This window comes from Lates calcarifer, linkage group LG21 (assembly GCF_001640805.2).
Source record: "Lates calcarifer isolate ASB-BC8 linkage group LG21, TLL_Latcal_v3, whole genome shotgun sequence".
In the NCBI taxonomy this organism is placed as follows: Eukaryota; Metazoa; Chordata; class Actinopteri; family Centropomidae; genus Lates; species Lates calcarifer.
This window is the reverse complement of record NC_066853.1, coordinates 16189836-16206685: the sequence shown is the minus strand read 5'-3', so window position 1 is coordinate 16206685 and position 16850 is coordinate 16189836. Positions and strand designations below refer to the sequence as shown.

Below are 16850 nucleotides of genomic sequence, written 5' to 3'. Positions count from 1 at the left end.
TCCAGGGCAGCCCAGGGACAGAGAGAGAGAGGGAGAGGGAGAAATAAAGAGAGATATTTCTTGGAGCCAGGCACCCTGGCTTCTACACAGCAGAAACAGAGTCAGATAGTGTAAATAACACAGCATTTGTAACCAAAGCACATTCCTGGGGTCAGCAAGGAGAAACAGAGATAAACTTACCTCTGGCAAGCTGCCATGGAAACTCTGTAGTGTTTCGGTCAGTTCTGGTTTGATATTACATTCGATTCATTTAAAGCTGCCTTAGTTTATATTCCCTATGTAGTCGTTTGAATTAACTTTACTTTAAAATAGATTTATTAAGTTTATTAAGTGCAGTTATGAGACTTAATGTAGTTTATCATTTGACCTTAATCATCTACAGCCATGGTGACACTGGAATAAATGGTTTAGCTGTTTGGTGAACGTCTATAGGAAATGGCCGAAGGGATGCACCGCAGCAAGATTAAAAATAGGTCTTAAAATTATTCAAGAGGGCGCATCGCTGGGTAGAAGCTCAGCCGCTGTTATATTAGCCTGAAACGCAGCCTCTGAATTCAGTCCAGGGTCACAAGAAATTAGAAAGAATTTGGAAACCTGCTGTTGTAGAATACTTTCAGGGGAGGAAAAAAAATATCCGTAGATCGAATTTGAGAAAGCAATTATCTAAAATGCCGCCAGGAAGAGGGGGGTCAGATGCTGGAGCCACATATCACTGCTCACAGTGGCATCAGATGTGACAGGCTGTGTCCCTTCATAGCAGAACTCACATCTTTCACTGCCATCTTTAACCAGAGACATCAATATTTAACAGAAGTTAATGGTCTGACTGCTCCTGGAGAAAAAAAATGTTTGGAGCCTTTTCTGCTCTTTATGTTTACGAGCTTTTATGTGGAGCTTTTTTCTGTTGGGTAACTACAAGCAAGATGTCTCACAGCTGTATTCTACTGTTGATTTTACAATTTCATTTAATTTGTTTTCCTCTTCTCTGGTATTTCAATTCAAATCCACAATGGCAAACACAGGCACATCTTTTATTTAAGCTACCTAGCAAGACTGTTGCCAGCTCAGTAGCTCATTAACACAAGATCTGTCTTACTTGCAGCATTGTGAAACACACAGTGATGGTGAATAATTAAAGGAGAACCAAATGAATAAACAGTGTGTGTCTCCTCAGGTATAACACATTCAAATATGTATCATCGGTGGAATAAACTGTCAAAGAAAGATTTAACAGCTTTTCTAGGAAGAAGAAGGATTAAGACAAGACGATATTGTAACTTAAATAATGTTCAGCCAAGATAAGCAAGTAAACTTGGAAGATTAATTTTTAACTTCTGAAATGAGTTTGTTGAGTTTATAAAGCATCTTTGTTTGGGACTGTGTAACTTTGCTCTGTGATAAGGAGCTGGAGTTTCCCATACTGTATGATAAAGGAGGGAAAAAAGCCAAGGAGAGAAAGAAAATGGTTCTCGTAGAGATAGACTTTCTATGCCTAACTTTTAATGTAGTATGAAATGACTTTGTCCTCTCTGCTTAGGGTTCAGATGACTTTATCACATTCGTAAATAGGCAGAATGTCACCCAGTGCAGAGGCTGAAATGACCCTGAAAGACTTGTGGTTTTCCTCTGTCTTCTGTGTCAGTGTCCAGATGGATTTGAACACACAGGGCATGACAGCACAAAGTCACTAAGCACAGTCACAGACTTTTGAGGGACCTTAATGAAACCCCTTTATTTCAAATTAATGTTTTGATGAGTGATTTATCTGTAGTGACTATTTACTACACTTAAAAAAAAACTACTACTGCCACTGAGAGGTTTAGTAATGGTGCATGCTTCCAACAAAATGCCCAATTTGTGGTTCACACAGTTCAGTACAGCTCACAAATTGCTGTTGAACCACAGTCCATTTGTTTCCTTCTCACTTAAAATGAATCAAAATGTTCCACAGAAAGTACAGAATTATGTGCAAACAAAGTATGAGGCACAGCGCAGCGTAAACACAAGTTACAAACTGTATTCTGCTCACACAAAGCAGCAAAGCCTGAACCTGATTACCTTAACCTCCTTAGAGGCGCCTTGTGGAGTTGTTTTTTGTAAACAAACAAAAAGCAATGTTTACAATGAATGTTACTTACCAAATACATTGTGTGTGTCCTTGATGTAGAGTACATAACACATAAAGCATATAAGAATTTTGGAGCATTTTAAAACCAGCATTGTGTACATTCTAAGTAAAATGTTCAAGTGCCAGCAATCTTCTTCACTGCCTTTGCTTGGGCATTGCTGTGTTTCTTGGCGCATTACCGCCACCTGCAGATCAATGAAATAGCACGTATGTATGTGTGTCCTCATGCGCGAGCAAAGTACAAACGGTGCCAGAGTTTTGGTTTTGGGAGAAATGTCTCAACAACTATTTGATGGATTGCCATGAAATTTGGAGCATATTGATGTCTCCTTCAGGCTGCGCTGTAATAAATTTGGTGATCCCTTAACTTTTCATATAGTACCATCATCAGGTCAAAACATGAACTTGTCCTACATTTGCGTCAGCTTCAGCTGTGGTTTATCTGTAGTGCTAATTTGGCCAGAATTTGACATGCTAACATGCTAAATTAAGATAGTAAACGTGGAAATACCTGCAAAACATCAGCATGTTTGCATTCTCATTTTGACCATATTAACATGTCGACATTAGCACTTATCTCAAAGCACCACTGTGCCTATAGACAGCCTCTCACAGCTGCTAGCATGGCTGTAGACTCCTAGTCTTGTTAACTATTGTCGTGAATGACCCCACAAATGCTAATGTATCCTATTTACGGAAGAACCAATAACCTAAGTTCCTAAGTCTCTGTTTTTTTGTAGTTGTCACGTTGTACAAAATGTAGACAGATTTGTGCTGAAAGCAAAAACTTACCCTGTGATGCTGCATGCATAATAAGCTGTTATAGTTTTCAGAGCAGGCTGGATGAAATTTGTATGCTCGGTGACACAGACATCCCAGAGAGCATCAGTGAACAATATGTCATATCAAGATAAAATGACCGTGCCTTATTCAACAAACAGAAGAAAAAGAGTACTTGATAAAAAAAGTGTAGATGTGCAGGGACAGTAGAGAGAGAGAGTGAGGAAAGGAGGTAGAGAGGATACAGACCAGAGGCAGAGATAGAGATATGAGGTGCTGTCCGATGGACTCAGCAAACACAAAAGCAAGAGCAGTGTTAGGGAAAATAACAAGTGACAGATACAAATCACTGGCGCTGCAGCACATGGTATCCCTGGCACTCATTCCAACAGGCTGATTGATTTAGCCAACATAAAGCCGAGAGGGCTTTGGGTTGTCACACTAAGGGGAGCTCATTGCCTCTCAAACTGAGGCTGAAAGCCTCTAAGAGGGACATGCCGAATGAAAAGAAATGCGATGTTCCGCTCATCCTTCCTTGTTCTCAGAGACGCTTTTACAGCCCCAGTTCACACATTGGTTCATCTTTCAAACCCTGTTTGATTCAAACAAGGTGTTATCAAGCTGTTTCTCTTCTGCTCCCCTTTCGGTCCCTGTCTGGCAAAAAATTAAAATTTAAATATGCACTAGTACAAAAGGAATAGAACATGAGCTCCCCCTTGTCCAATTTTATGTGCATACAATTAGATTTTATTGCTGTCTCATGCAGTACATCTACTTTTTGAGCATGACACTCTCATTTATTTTTTGCAAAACCATGTTGTGTTTTTTTAATGCATTAAGAAGCATGATCCTCAGATACATATACTGTACATGTCATTTTCAGTCACACATCCATTTCATTCTCCTCATCGTGTTGGGGTTAGGTGATCCTGTCCTAGTGTGGGTAAAAACGCTGCACAGCTTCCATTCTGTTACGAGGCTAAAACTCATATTCATACATGGGGGTTATTTACAGTGTTTGTCTTTGTACTGTGACAGGAAACACACACAATATCTGAGAAAACTCACTATTGATTATGGCGTTAAACATTAATATATGTTTTTTTTTTCTATTGTAAAATCACTTTGACAAGAATCCATGCTGGTTGAGAAAAATTGCGGTGTTTTCAGTCTCATACCCACATCACCAATTTTGCTCTCACAGTGTTGAATAGAGGGGTTCAGAAACGAAAGAGGGGCGGTGCAGCTTTCCAAAGTGGGCAATGACGCAAGAAAAATGTATGAGTGTGTGATAGTCCTCTCTGTCTGTAAAGTGGATACGATGCATGATTTTTTCAGTGGAATGCTTCATCCTTTAGCCAGGTTTTCAATGAGAGAAGCAATCAGGGGGGACATGCTTGAGTTTATGGAGACAATTTTTATGTTTGTGTATTAAACTCCTGCTCCCTCCCAGTGGAAAACGTGGATGCACCACACACATACTGCATCAGGACAAAGCAGAATTTCCACAGCACATATTTGCTTATAGCTTAGTGCTGTAATCTTCTTGAGATCATTTTTGAAGGAGATCTATCCTGGAAAGCCTGACAAAAATACTTTAAATCAACTGACATCAAGATATGGTTTTTTTTTTTTTAAATCCATGAAACAGGATGCTCACTTGCACTGATGCATTCTATCACTCTGCTACAGATGGCTAGCCGAATGGCTTCTCTGCCCTATAGCAGCAGAGGGCTGCATCTCATTTCAGATGTTGCCAGAGCAGTGACTGGTTAACCTTTACTTGCTCTCTAGTAGGACACTGAACCACATGACATGTTAATGTTTAACACTCCCAAATGAACATGTCTGCCTGAAATGATGGAGACTGATTGAACCGATTCCACTTCTTCAAAGGAAACCTGTGCAGTCATTAAAATGCAAAAGATGTTCATGAATAATCATGAGTTCACACCTTCTGTCTGTTCACATTTCATATTTGACAACACAGAGGTAGAACAAGGGCAGGTTATGGTTATTTAGCATGCAATCCACAGTGGCAGCTATTGGCCATATAATCATTCACCCAGTTGATGCAGTCAAATGCAAAATTACATTTTAACTGTAATTGAATTTTAAATTGTAAAAGACATGTATGTGCAACTCTGTCATCTACTTATGTCTGACTTCAAATTACATAGTGACTCATAATATGAACTCTGCACTATGTTATAACATAGCATACTAAGAATGAAATTTTTTTGTCACAGCTTTTGCCCACAGTGTCAAACCTGAAATGTAATTTATGAAACTAACCTCGAGTGAATTAATTAGTAACCTTATTAGTTGTTGAAATACTAACTACAACAACAGTGGTGAAATTCTGACCCTGGAGAGCATCAGAGACGAGCTCATGACAGAAAGGACAGTGGCTTCGAGGTGGAAAAACCTGCATTAGGCATGGAGGGGTCCAGTGACAGGCTTTTCTGCTGGAGGTGGGTGCGCAACAAGGTTCCCCTGGCCCACAGAGAGGAACTGTACCACATCCTGAGGATGACAGGGCCACTGGTAAGGACTGTTTAAATACCCTGCTGTGTCTGCACGTGATTGTGTGAATTGAGGTTGTCCTCCTGCAATAAGCTGATTTATACACTGGAAGATTGATGAGAGTGTTTTGTTTGTTTTAGAAGCAGCAATCAGTCAACCTAAAGCAAAGTTTCACAGCGGCTACAACCTGCCAAAGTGATGACAGTGTGGTAGCTCATTTGCAAAGAGAGCCCTGCTAATTAATTGCAACCTGTGAGCTGGTGCCTTTATCAACTATGCCGTTGTCGATGTTTGTCTTTCCAGCTGCTCTCTCGAATCCTCAATTACCTGCTTCCATTTGTGGTTACAATGTTCTGTGGGCGTCTGGGAAATGAAGTGATGGCTGGCTATGGATTAGCCTCTGCTGTAAGTGGTCATCTGTATGCTCCACAGCTATGCAGGAGGCTGAACGTGAGAAAATGACAGGTGGAGATGTAATTTCTAGGGAGCTGGTGGACTGAAAACAAAATATTGCAAATATAAACTCACCCTCCCACATAGCCTTTACAATTCTCTCGTAAGCCTGATGATTTAATGAATATATAGGACACTTACTCTCATGAGTCACAGAAATGTTGCTTACATCAGAGTCCTCAAGTGTACGTCGAACTCATTTAAGTATGTTTCATATCCATTTCAGACCATTAATGTCACTACTGCAGCAACAGGATGTGGTCTGGGGCTGGCATGTGATACTCTAGTGTCCCAGGTCTGAAAAATCTGTTACCCTACACATTTGCCCTGACCCTCAGTTTCACTGATTCCAAATCATTCATTACTCTCTTTCACAAAATGATTAACATTGTCTGTGCGCTGTTGTGCAGACATTTGGTGGGAAAGAACCTGCTGCGGGTGGGAGTGATCCTCCAGCGGGGAATCATCATCCTGCTGTTGTTCTGTCTGCCCTGCTGGGGTCTGCTCATTAACTCAGAGGCCATCCTGTTATGCCTGGGCCAGGACCCTGAGGTGGCCAGGTAACTAACAGCACCACCAAAACCTGAATGTAAATCTGTCTCTGCTTTAAAACAGATCTGGTGCCCACAGACTCACTGAACAGATTCAGCATAAACACCCAGTCTATATTCCATGTATTGGTCAAATGACCTTTACCAATTGTATGTGAAGTTGCTACCACTATGGGAAAGTAGTCACACTCTCTCACTTCTCCTGTATTATTCAATGTAGTATCACACCACCAGTTTAACATACTTTTTTACGGTCATTAAGTCCGTATACAATAACACTTTCTACTATGAATACAATTTTGCGTAACAGTGGAAATAAATGAGCTTGAACTGATGACATTGAACTGTGTATATTATCTTAAACAATTCTTTCCTTACCTTTCACTGGGTCTGAATGCAGCTTCTTGATTTCAGAGTCGCGCAGCTGTATATTACAGCCTTCCTTCCTGCAGTGCCAGTGAGTTGTGACTTTTCTCTCACCTTCAGGTGCAACATCAATACATCTTTAGTGATGTACAGAAAAACTACTTTCCCTCAAACCTTAATGTTAACAGCTTTCATCCATCTTTGTCTTTTAGTTCATGTTTCTACATCAACTTCAGGTGTCTTACCTGCAGAACCAGGTGCGCTGATGTCCTGTACATATATTCTCTCTCTCTCTTATTACACAGAATCCAATTATGCTCTCTTAATTAATGTAATTAGGTTTTTGAGGGAAAGGTATAAGTGATACTCATAGCGTCATCCTGTGTTTGTATATTCAGGGTATAATACTGCCTCAGATGTACACTGCTGCCATGGCAAACATAGCAAACGTGGTGACAAACTACATCTTTCTTTACTGGCTGGATCTGGGAGTTAGGTAGGTGTACTCAGACATTTCAGTATAACATTTTAAATCTGAATAAAACTGTTCCACACACTGATATCAATGCATCTGTGTCTGTGTCTTACAGTGGATCTGCAGCAGCCAATACTCTGTCTCAGGTTTACATCTGTGCTTTTCTCTTTTCTTACATTTGGTGGAAGAGGCTCCATGTGAACACATGGGGAGGTGAGGGATTTAATATTCATGGTCACACTTTGCTTACATGTAGCACTGTTCATCCCCCATCTTTTTTTTTTGAGACTACATAAATGTGTTTCTCTCTCCCCCTGCAGGCTGGTCTGTGGAATCACTGCAGGAGTGGGGCTCCTACATGAAACTGGCCATTCCCAGTACACTAATGACATGTTTTGAGTGGTGGGTTTATGAGTTTGGGGGATTCTTTGCAGGTAATCCAAGTCATTTGTTTTCACTGAACCATTTGATTTCATTAACTTTGAGTCATATTCCATATATGTTTTTACATTACTGGCAGTCCATTCTCACAGACATATATTTACTAATGTTATTTCATACTGTCTTTACCTTGTTAGCATGTGATACAAGTTTTAAATCATGACTGTGATTTCCTCCTTGTCTCTGATGATCAGGAATGCTGAGTGAAGATGAGCTGGCAGCTCAACATCGCTGTGATAATGGTGGCATTCATAACCTACATGGTACTGTGTAATGACTGCAGATCAAAACACACACATTCTCACTTAAGGCGTGTTCTCTGAATATTTCTCAGATTTAAATTTAACTCCCACAAATTATAGCTGCGGTGTCGCTCCTGAACACTCCCAGGAACAAGCTCTTTTGCAAGACAATGTTCTTTTTTTAAATGCTTTTTTCCCCCCCCAAAATGATGAATCTATAGTTCCCTCTTGGTATTCAAGCTGCAGCATGTGCCCGTGTGGGTAACGCCCTTGGGGCAGGAGACACTGCCAGGGCCATTCTCACCAGCAAGATGTCGCTTGCTCTCGCAGGTCAGTTAGAAACATATTTTGTCATTGTAGCCTGTGTTAAAAAATCAGCATTTGATATTTTCCTTCTATTTGATATATTTTAACACCTCCTGTTTTACAGGTAGCTTTGCAGTTGTTGAAGGTATTGTGCTTGGTTCTACTAAAACGGTGATTGGCTTCATCTTCACCTCTGATGAGTGAGTAAGCTACACACACATTTCACCAAATGCACACTGTAGTTGTTGCAAGTGCTACACACAAAGGAACAATCTTGATTATCATTTCAGGAAGATTATAGGTTTGGTCTCCCATTTGATGAATGCTTACTGTTTCCTTCAGCTCTTTGATGGTCTTGTGGTGAGTTGACCAGCTCGTATTGTGTTTGGAACAGAATGTATTTACAGTACCATGCCAAAAGCAAGTCATGTATATATATATATATGTGAAATGTGACATTTTTCCTCCCATCCTAGTGTGTGTGCACTGGCATCTTCTTGGGCACTGGCAAACAGAAGATACCAGCTGTGGCTAATCTCATCGGATACTACTGCATAGGACTTTCACTCAGTGTTACTTTAATGTTCGTCGCAAAGCTGAGAGTTTTAGGTATTTTGTTTCTAGAGACATTCGAAACTGCATAGTAAGAGCAGGTTATTATAAGTGAAGCCTGCTGTGCCCTTGACCGACTAATTTGTACTTTTCTCCACAGGTTTTTGGCTGGGGCTGCTCATTTGTGTCGTTTTACAATCCACCTTCTACATCATTGTCATCTTCAAGCTGAACTGGAAGAGGATGACAGAAGAAGTATGTGGATAATCTAACAATCAGGATCACGCAGGGCCTCAGCTGTGTGGACTTGATGACAGAAACTGTTTTATTTCTACATGTCCGGGTTGCTGGGATAAATTTCAATAGCTTTTTATTAAATGTATGCTTAAGCAGAAATTGGCAGTTAAGTTTTCATATCTGCTTGTTTTGCAGGCTGTGAAACGAGCTCAGAAAAAGACACACACGACATTATCAAGTCCAGCTGCTCTGTCACAGAATCTGGGTAACAACACTGCTGGCCAGACTGCAAGTAATGGGAACGTAAGCGCCTGTTATTCAGAACACTAACAACCTAAATGGCATTTCATGTCTTGTTTCACACTTTCATCAATGAACTCTTCAAGTTTGTTTTCTGGACACTTAAGTCAAAGACACCAAATATCTAACAACTTTCCTTTTAAGTGCAATTGCGCTTGCTGTCTATATGGTCTGACAAAATAAAGTTAATTGGACATGTGCTATTTTTTCTTTCCAGTCAGTGGATGGCTACACACCTGTGAGAACTGAGTGCCATGATGGGAACAGTGAGACACAAAGTGGACATGTGGTGCAGCAGATGAAGGAAGGTCGTCTCTCCACCACCCAGCTGATCCTCAGGCGAGGCCTCACTATGTTTGCGGCTGTTGGACTTCTGGCTGTGGGAGCAAGTGTGCACTTCCTTGTGCCATTGCCAGAGACCCCACCTTCAGAGGCTAACCATACTATGGACTGGATCAATACTACATACACTCCTGATCAAATTTTCACCACTGTGTTGGTCCCAATTGAAGAGTCAGCGTAACCTTGAGAATCTCGATAATGAAATCACGGCTTGTGGTCAATGTCATAAAGCCTCTCAGGGACTCATTATCTTTGAGTACCTCAATGCTAAACTGTGACATATTGGCTGAAAAGTGAATATAATAACAGCAATATTTTTACTTTAGGAGAATAATTTGTTGTTTGATCATACATTTCATTCGTTTCTCTTTTTTCTCATTGATATCTATGTCATATTTATCTGTAATGAAGTTATTTTACTGGCTCTTTAGTGCTTTAAAGCGATGCTACATAACTTTTGCTGTTTAACAGTGGTCTCTGCAGCTGCAAGTGGCGAGCAAGTACTGGACGCTGACACATTAAATCCCATTGGGCTCTGAGTTCAAGTGGTTAAGAGGATTTTATGTACAGAAACAAAGCCTATCAATAGCTTGACTGAAGCTCTGACTGCACTGAATGAAACACAGGCAAACAGTGTATATTCCTCATGATCCCTGACTCTTGAAACCAGAAGTGCAGGTGCAGCTTATTAGTGACTTCTAATTGATCTATAGTTTGGCACTACACTTGAACTTGCTAGGCCTGATAACAGCAGTTTGAGCCACTGACTATCACTTAGTTATACACTTCTCGCATGAGAAGTTACATAGTGCAAGAACAGGTGTTTGGGGTGGGAATGACGGAGGCACCATCCCTATTACAGTTCAGTGTACCATCAAAATGATTTTTAAGCTGTTATTTTAAGGTGAAATAGTTACATAATGTTGCTTCAAGTGTGAGAATATTTGACTAATTCAAAACTCATCTCCAGTCTTAGGACAGAGGAAATAATGCTGTTTGTTGACATGTGAATAGAATTTCTTTTTTATTGAATTAAAAAAGTAAATATGTTTTTGGGGTTGAAACATGCCTTTGAATTTGTATAAAAAACTGAAATGTAACCTCACTAGACGACACTTACAAGAAAAAACAATATGTGGAAAAAGGAAGAAAAAGAAATCAGGTCATGTTAAAAAGACATATTTCTATGGAGAATAAACAGGACTTGCCTTCATGCATGATACAAATATGCAACTGATGGGCACAGTCTGTGATTTTTTGCTCATTCAGTTTCAGAACCATGTCGTACGACCTGATTTAACCCAGTTGCTGCCAGTCCCCCAACGGTCGTGGAGTGTGAGAGCCCATTCAACACAGCTTTAATTTCTGTTACTATTTCTAGCTAATAAAAATGAAAGGGTTCAAAGGGGCTAAACTGTCTCCAACAATCTCTATAATCTGGTCTACCATTCTACAAATGTTTTATCTTTGTAGCGATGGAAAAACCTGATAATGTTCTTCCAGAAGAATTAGAGGAACTGGAGATAATGAATTATTTTTTGCACATTTAACTGCTCAAATCAAAACTGCCTTGCTTCCAAGTCCCTCATCCTAGCCTTTGTTGTGATTGCTGCTCCTTTTCTTGTCTTTCTCTCACAACCTCCGTTGTTTCAGCTGGCCTTGGCTTAGTTCCAGGGAAGCTGTGACCGCAGCAAGATTTAATCATTTTCCAACATCCTGGAGAGCAACTGAGATAAGTACATGAGAGAAAAGACGGACACTTCAGCAGAAGGTCCTGCATTGGCATCTTGTGCCATAGACATGGAGGGATCCAGTGACAAGCTTTTCTGCTGCAGGTGGGTGCGCCACAGGGTTCCCTTGGCCCACAGAGAGGAATTGTACCACATCCTGAGGATGACAGGGCCTCTGGTAAGAATTGGTTTAAATACTGTGTTCTGTCTGTACGACGCTGTGTGGACTGAGGCTGCCATGGCTGAAAAGCTGATTTAAACAAGATTGATGACAGATTTTCTTTGCCAAAGAAAAGGTTAAGATGTCAGGAAAACAGACGATCATATCTGAGACTTAGAAGCAGAATAGAACTAAAACTGGCTGAACAGTGGCTGAAACCTGCCAAAGTGATGGCAGTGTGCTAGCTCATTCCCAAGACATAGTCTGGAATACCATAGTAATTAATTGCAAGTTGTGTTTACTGTATTTTACAATCTGTGAGCTGGTACTTCCATCATGCACCACTATGGATGTTTTGTCTTTCCAGCTGCTCTCTCGAATTCTCAATTACCTGCTTCCATTTGTGGTTACAATGTTCTGTGGACGTCTGGGAAATGAAGTTATGGCTGGCTATGGATTAGCTTCTGCTGTAAGTGGTCATCTGTATGTATCACAGTTGTGTGGAGGCTATCATAACAAAATGAGAATTGGTGGAGGAAAAATGAAATATTCCCACTATGGACTAACCTTATACAATTCTCTCAGAAACCTAATGATTGCTAGTGTATGTCAAACCCTTTTAATTATATTTTATCTTCATTTCAGACCATTAATGTCACCACTGCAGCAACAGGGTACGGTCTGGGGCTGGCATGCGATACTCTTGTGTCCCAGGTCTAGAAAACCCTTTTGATAAGATTATATAATACACTGGAATGTTCTTATTGACCCCCTACTCCTTTCTGAAATGTTAATTATGTTGTGCAGACATTTGGTGGGAAGAACCTGCTGCGGGTGGGAGTGATCCTTCAGCGGGGCATCATTATCCTGCTGTTGTTCTGTCTGCCATGCTGGGGTCTGCTCATTAATGCCCAGGCCATTCTATTATGCTTGGGTCAGGACCCTGAGGTGACCAGGTAAGTAACAACACCAAAACTTGCATGTAAAACTACTGCAACCACAACCTGTGATGTGGGCAAGTTTGAATGGTAATCTGTCAGAACACCATCTTCTTGACTTTAACAAACATCATTGCTTTAGAATCAGATTTGGTGCCCACAGACTCACTCAAGAGTTTTGTCAATAAATACAGCATCTGTATTTAATGACTAAATGTCCTCTATGAATTGTGTAAAGTCAATATGTGTCTTTAAAGCTGCATTATTAGATTTTGGCCACTAGGGGGTGAAATAACTCTGACAGAAACACTGCCCTTAAAACACCAGTCTCACAGCAGATCATGAAATAGTCACGAATACCTTGATTTATGTACATGGACAGGAATTTTTCATTTTCTTTGTGACAGTAAAATATTGACTTTTAGTGACGACAGCAATATTTAACTTATTTATGGCTATGCTCATGGTTAACGTTAGTGAAAGATTGTGGTCTGGTTAAAAACAGAAAATGTCCTCAGTAACACAACATGTTTAATTAAATAGAAACAAACCCACAATCTTTAATCAAAGTTGTTTTGTTGCCTAAACCTGACCACAGATAGAACTATGGATGTGACCCCTGATCCCTGGTACTAGTACATCTGCCATTCATTTAAAAATAATAATAATTTCCAACTGATATATGTGAGTTTGAAAGTTGCACTTAGTGCCATGGAGAAAATTCATGTCCATGTACAGGAATTAATAGATACAATTTCTCAACTATTTCATGAACCGCCTTGGGAATAGCCCTCATTAATTATAAACTAGTTCGGGCTAACTTGCAAACTTACAAATGTTGCAGACACAAAGCAACACTACCAACCCAACTGTTGATGTTTCTGGTCACAGGACTTAAGTTAGACATTCAATGGACTTGAGTCTTTAACTTACTAGATATTCAACTTCAGCAACTACTCGCTAACTTTGTTAGGTGTTTGTTTCTCTGCAAGTAGAGCACAGGGGGTTCAGATGTGGATATTAGCTGCCTGTTGCTGCTACTGAAGGGTACATGGTTGACAAGAGCAGCTAATGTGAGGGTTGTAACAAAAAGCTAAAAAGACTAAAACAACTCTGTAGGGCTGCAGAGTTTAGTTACAATGCTTTTTGAGTTCTCTATTACAAATAAATTCACATTAATTATAGGCATTTTGTTAAATTTTGATTTAAAAAACCAGTGATTAATGCAACTTTAACTTGACAGTAAAAGAAGTTAAGAAATGTTTTATACTTCCCTGCTTCTGAATGGCAATGAAAATAAATGAGATTAAACTACTGATGCTAAACACTGTATATTACCTTAAACTGATAATCACTTGCTTGTCTTTGAACTAAATACTATTGATTTCAGAATAGCCCAGCTGTATATTACAGCCTTCCTTCCTGCTGTACCGGTGAGTCTTGACTTTTCTCTAACCTTTATGCAACGATTCGACTCTTTTTCAGTGATCATTTTGCAGTTTTCTGTGCAACGTACTGTGTTAAACACTTACATATAAACACTTTATTAAAATCTCTCTGTGCAGGCCATGTTTCTACATCACCTTCAGGTGTCTTACCTGCAGAACCAGGTACATTGCTGTTCTTAACCAATTCTGTGTTGATCCCGTTCTGTGTCATCTTATTTCAGGGAATAAAAATATTGCAAATTGGATTGAATATAATTTTATTTCTCATAGGAGAGGTATAAGTGGTGGTAGACACATTGTCTGTTGTTTGTATATTCAGGGTATAATACTGCCTCAGATGTACACTGCTGCCATGGCAAACATAGCAAATGTGGTGACAAACTACATCTTTCTTTACTGGCTGGATCTGGGAGTTAGGTAGGTGTACTCAGACATTTCAGTATAACATTTTAAATCTGAATAAAACTGTTGCACACACTGATATCGCTGCATCTGTGTCTGTGTCTTACAGTGGATCTGCAGCAGCCAATACTCTGTCTCAGATTTACATCTGTGCTTCTCTGTTTGTTTACATTTGGTGGAAGAGGCTCCATGTGAAAACATGGGGAGGTGAGGGACAGTTATATTTAGTAGATATTTGCTGCGACCTCATGATCTCATGGACAACTTTGTTCATTGTCCAAAAAGCCAGCCAAGGTTTTTCTCTCTACATTTTTTTCTGTAAATAAATGTAAAAGTGTTGCCTCTCCCCCTGCAGGCTGGTCTGTAGAATCACTTCAGGAGTGGGGCTCCTACATGAAACTAGCCATTCCCAGTACACTAATGAAGTGCTTTGAGTGGTGGGTTTATGAGTTTGGGGGATTCTTTGCAGGTAATCCAAGTCATTTGTTTTCACTGAACCATTTGATTTCATTAACTTTGAGTCATGACTGTGATTTCCTCCTTGTCTCTGATGATCAGGAATGCTGAGTGAAGATGACCTGGCAGCTCAACATGCTGTGATAATGGTGGCATTCATAACCTACATGGTACTAACTACTACTACCACTGTTACTATAGTTAGAGCGCTACACTCTTGCTTTAAAACTTTTCTACAAACATGTTTCAACTCAAGGTTTGTTTACCTTGGGTCAAATTCAGTTCACTTGTGAAAACTCTCAGGAGCAAACTCTTTTTTAAATACTTTTTCTAAAATGATGAATCCATAGTTCCCTCTTGGTGTTCAAGCTGCAGCATGTGCCCGAGTGGGAAATGCCCTTGGTGCAGGAGACAGTGCCAGGGCGATCCTTACGAGCAAGGTATCCCTCAGTCTCGCAGGTGAGTTAGATATGTTTCTGTTATTTTATTTTTCTCCACTGTTTGATATATTTTAACACCTCCTATTTTACAGGTAGCATTGCGGTTGTTGAAGGCGTGGTGCTTGGCTCTACTAAAACAGTGATTGGCTTCATCTTCACATCTGATGAGTGAGTCTCCACAGCTGCACTCATATTTAGCTAACTGTCATTGTTCAAGTTGTAGTGCTACAGATAAATAGATCTTAATTATAAACCCTTATTCCAGGAAGATCATAGGTTTGGTCTCGCACTTGATGAATGCCTACTGTTTCCTTCAGTTCTTCGATGGTCTTGTGGTGAGTCTTTCTGTTTTTCTTGTTAGCACAACAAATATATTTGCATTTTGCCATGAAAAGCATGTAAATTAAGTCAAATATAATATGTTTATCTATCCAGACATTACCACATGGAGGCCAGTGAAGTGAGACTGCATAATAATTAGAGATTTGTCTCTTTACATCCTAGTGTGTGTGCACTGGCATCTTTTTGGGCACGGGCAAACAGAAGATACCAGCTGTGGCTAATCTCATCGGATACTACTGCATAGGACTTTCACTCAGTGTTACTTTAATGTTTGTTGCAAAGCTGAGAGTTTTAGGTAATTGCATGAAGTGACCTTCCAACAAATGTTAATTTTTTTTTATTTTACTTTTAAAAAATGAAGCCTGCTGCGCACATAACTGACTAATTGGTCCTTTTCTCCACAGGTTTTTGGCTGGGACTGCTCATTTGTGTCGTTTTACAGTCCACCTTCTACATAACTGTCATCTTCAAGCTGAACTGGGAGAGAATGACAGAGGAGGTATGCTCTGCAGGGCCTCTGAGTTTGAACTTGAATTGCTACAGAGTCAATTACTGTGACAAATTGTGCTTTAAAAAGCTACTGTATATGCCACTGGAAAGATACAAGTAATTGGAAATTAGCTCATATTCTGCTTGTTTTGCAGGCTGTGAAACGAGCTCAGAAAAACACTCACATGACATTGCAGAGCTCAGCTGCTCTGTCATACACTGCTGGTCACGACACTGCTAACCAGACAGCGAGTAATGGGAACGTAAGTGGCCTGCTAAACTATCAAAACTAGCAACAGTGAATCAAAATGATTTCTCATACCTTGTTTCCTCTTGTTATCAGTTGACTCTTATATTTTGTCTTTAAGTTTTGGCTATCCTTTGAGTTTCACTGCGGTTGCTTTCCATATCATTAAACAAAATATAGTAATGGGGGATGTGATACTTTTTCCCAGTCAGTGGATGACTACACGCCTGTGAGAATTGAGTGCCATGATGGAAATGTGGTGCAGCAGATGAGGGGAGGTCGTCTCTCCACCACCCAGCTGATCCTCAGGCGAGGCCTCACTATGTTTGCGGCTGTTGGACTTCTGGCTGTGGGAGCAAGTGTGCACTTCCTTGTGCCATTGCCAGAGACCCCACCTTCAGAGGCTAACCATACTATGGATTGGATCAATACTACATACACTCCTGATCAAATTTTCTCCACTGTGCTGATCCCAAATTAAGAGTCAGATTGACCTTGC

General features: G+C 40.2%; 1 protein-coding gene and 1 pseudogene across 1 annotated transcript; both read left to right on the top strand.

Annotated features, from left to right (window-relative positions):
* Positions 1–2895: 2895 nt before the first annotated feature.
* Positions 2896–11102, top strand: LOC108875965 (multidrug and toxin extrusion protein 1-like; annotated as a pseudogene).
* A 329-nt stretch (positions 11103–11431) lies between these two features.
* On the top strand, positions 11432–16841 carry LOC108875964 (multidrug and toxin extrusion protein 1). Its single transcript, XM_018665204.2, has 17 exons — positions 11432–11607; positions 11957–12058; positions 12235–12303; positions 12397–12545; positions 13918–13960; positions 14093–14137; positions 14295–14392; positions 14487–14584; positions 14733–14846; positions 14936–15003; positions 15184–15292; positions 15366–15441; positions 15539–15608; positions 15778–15910; positions 16020–16114; positions 16260–16367; positions 16560–16841. The coding sequence occupies exons 1-17, from the start codon at positions 11440–11442 to the stop codon at positions 16830–16832; spliced, it is 1818 nt and encodes a 605-aa protein (XP_018520720.1). The 5' UTR covers positions 11432–11439; the 3' UTR covers positions 16833–16841.
* The last annotated feature ends 9 nt before the right edge of the window (positions 16842–16850 follow it).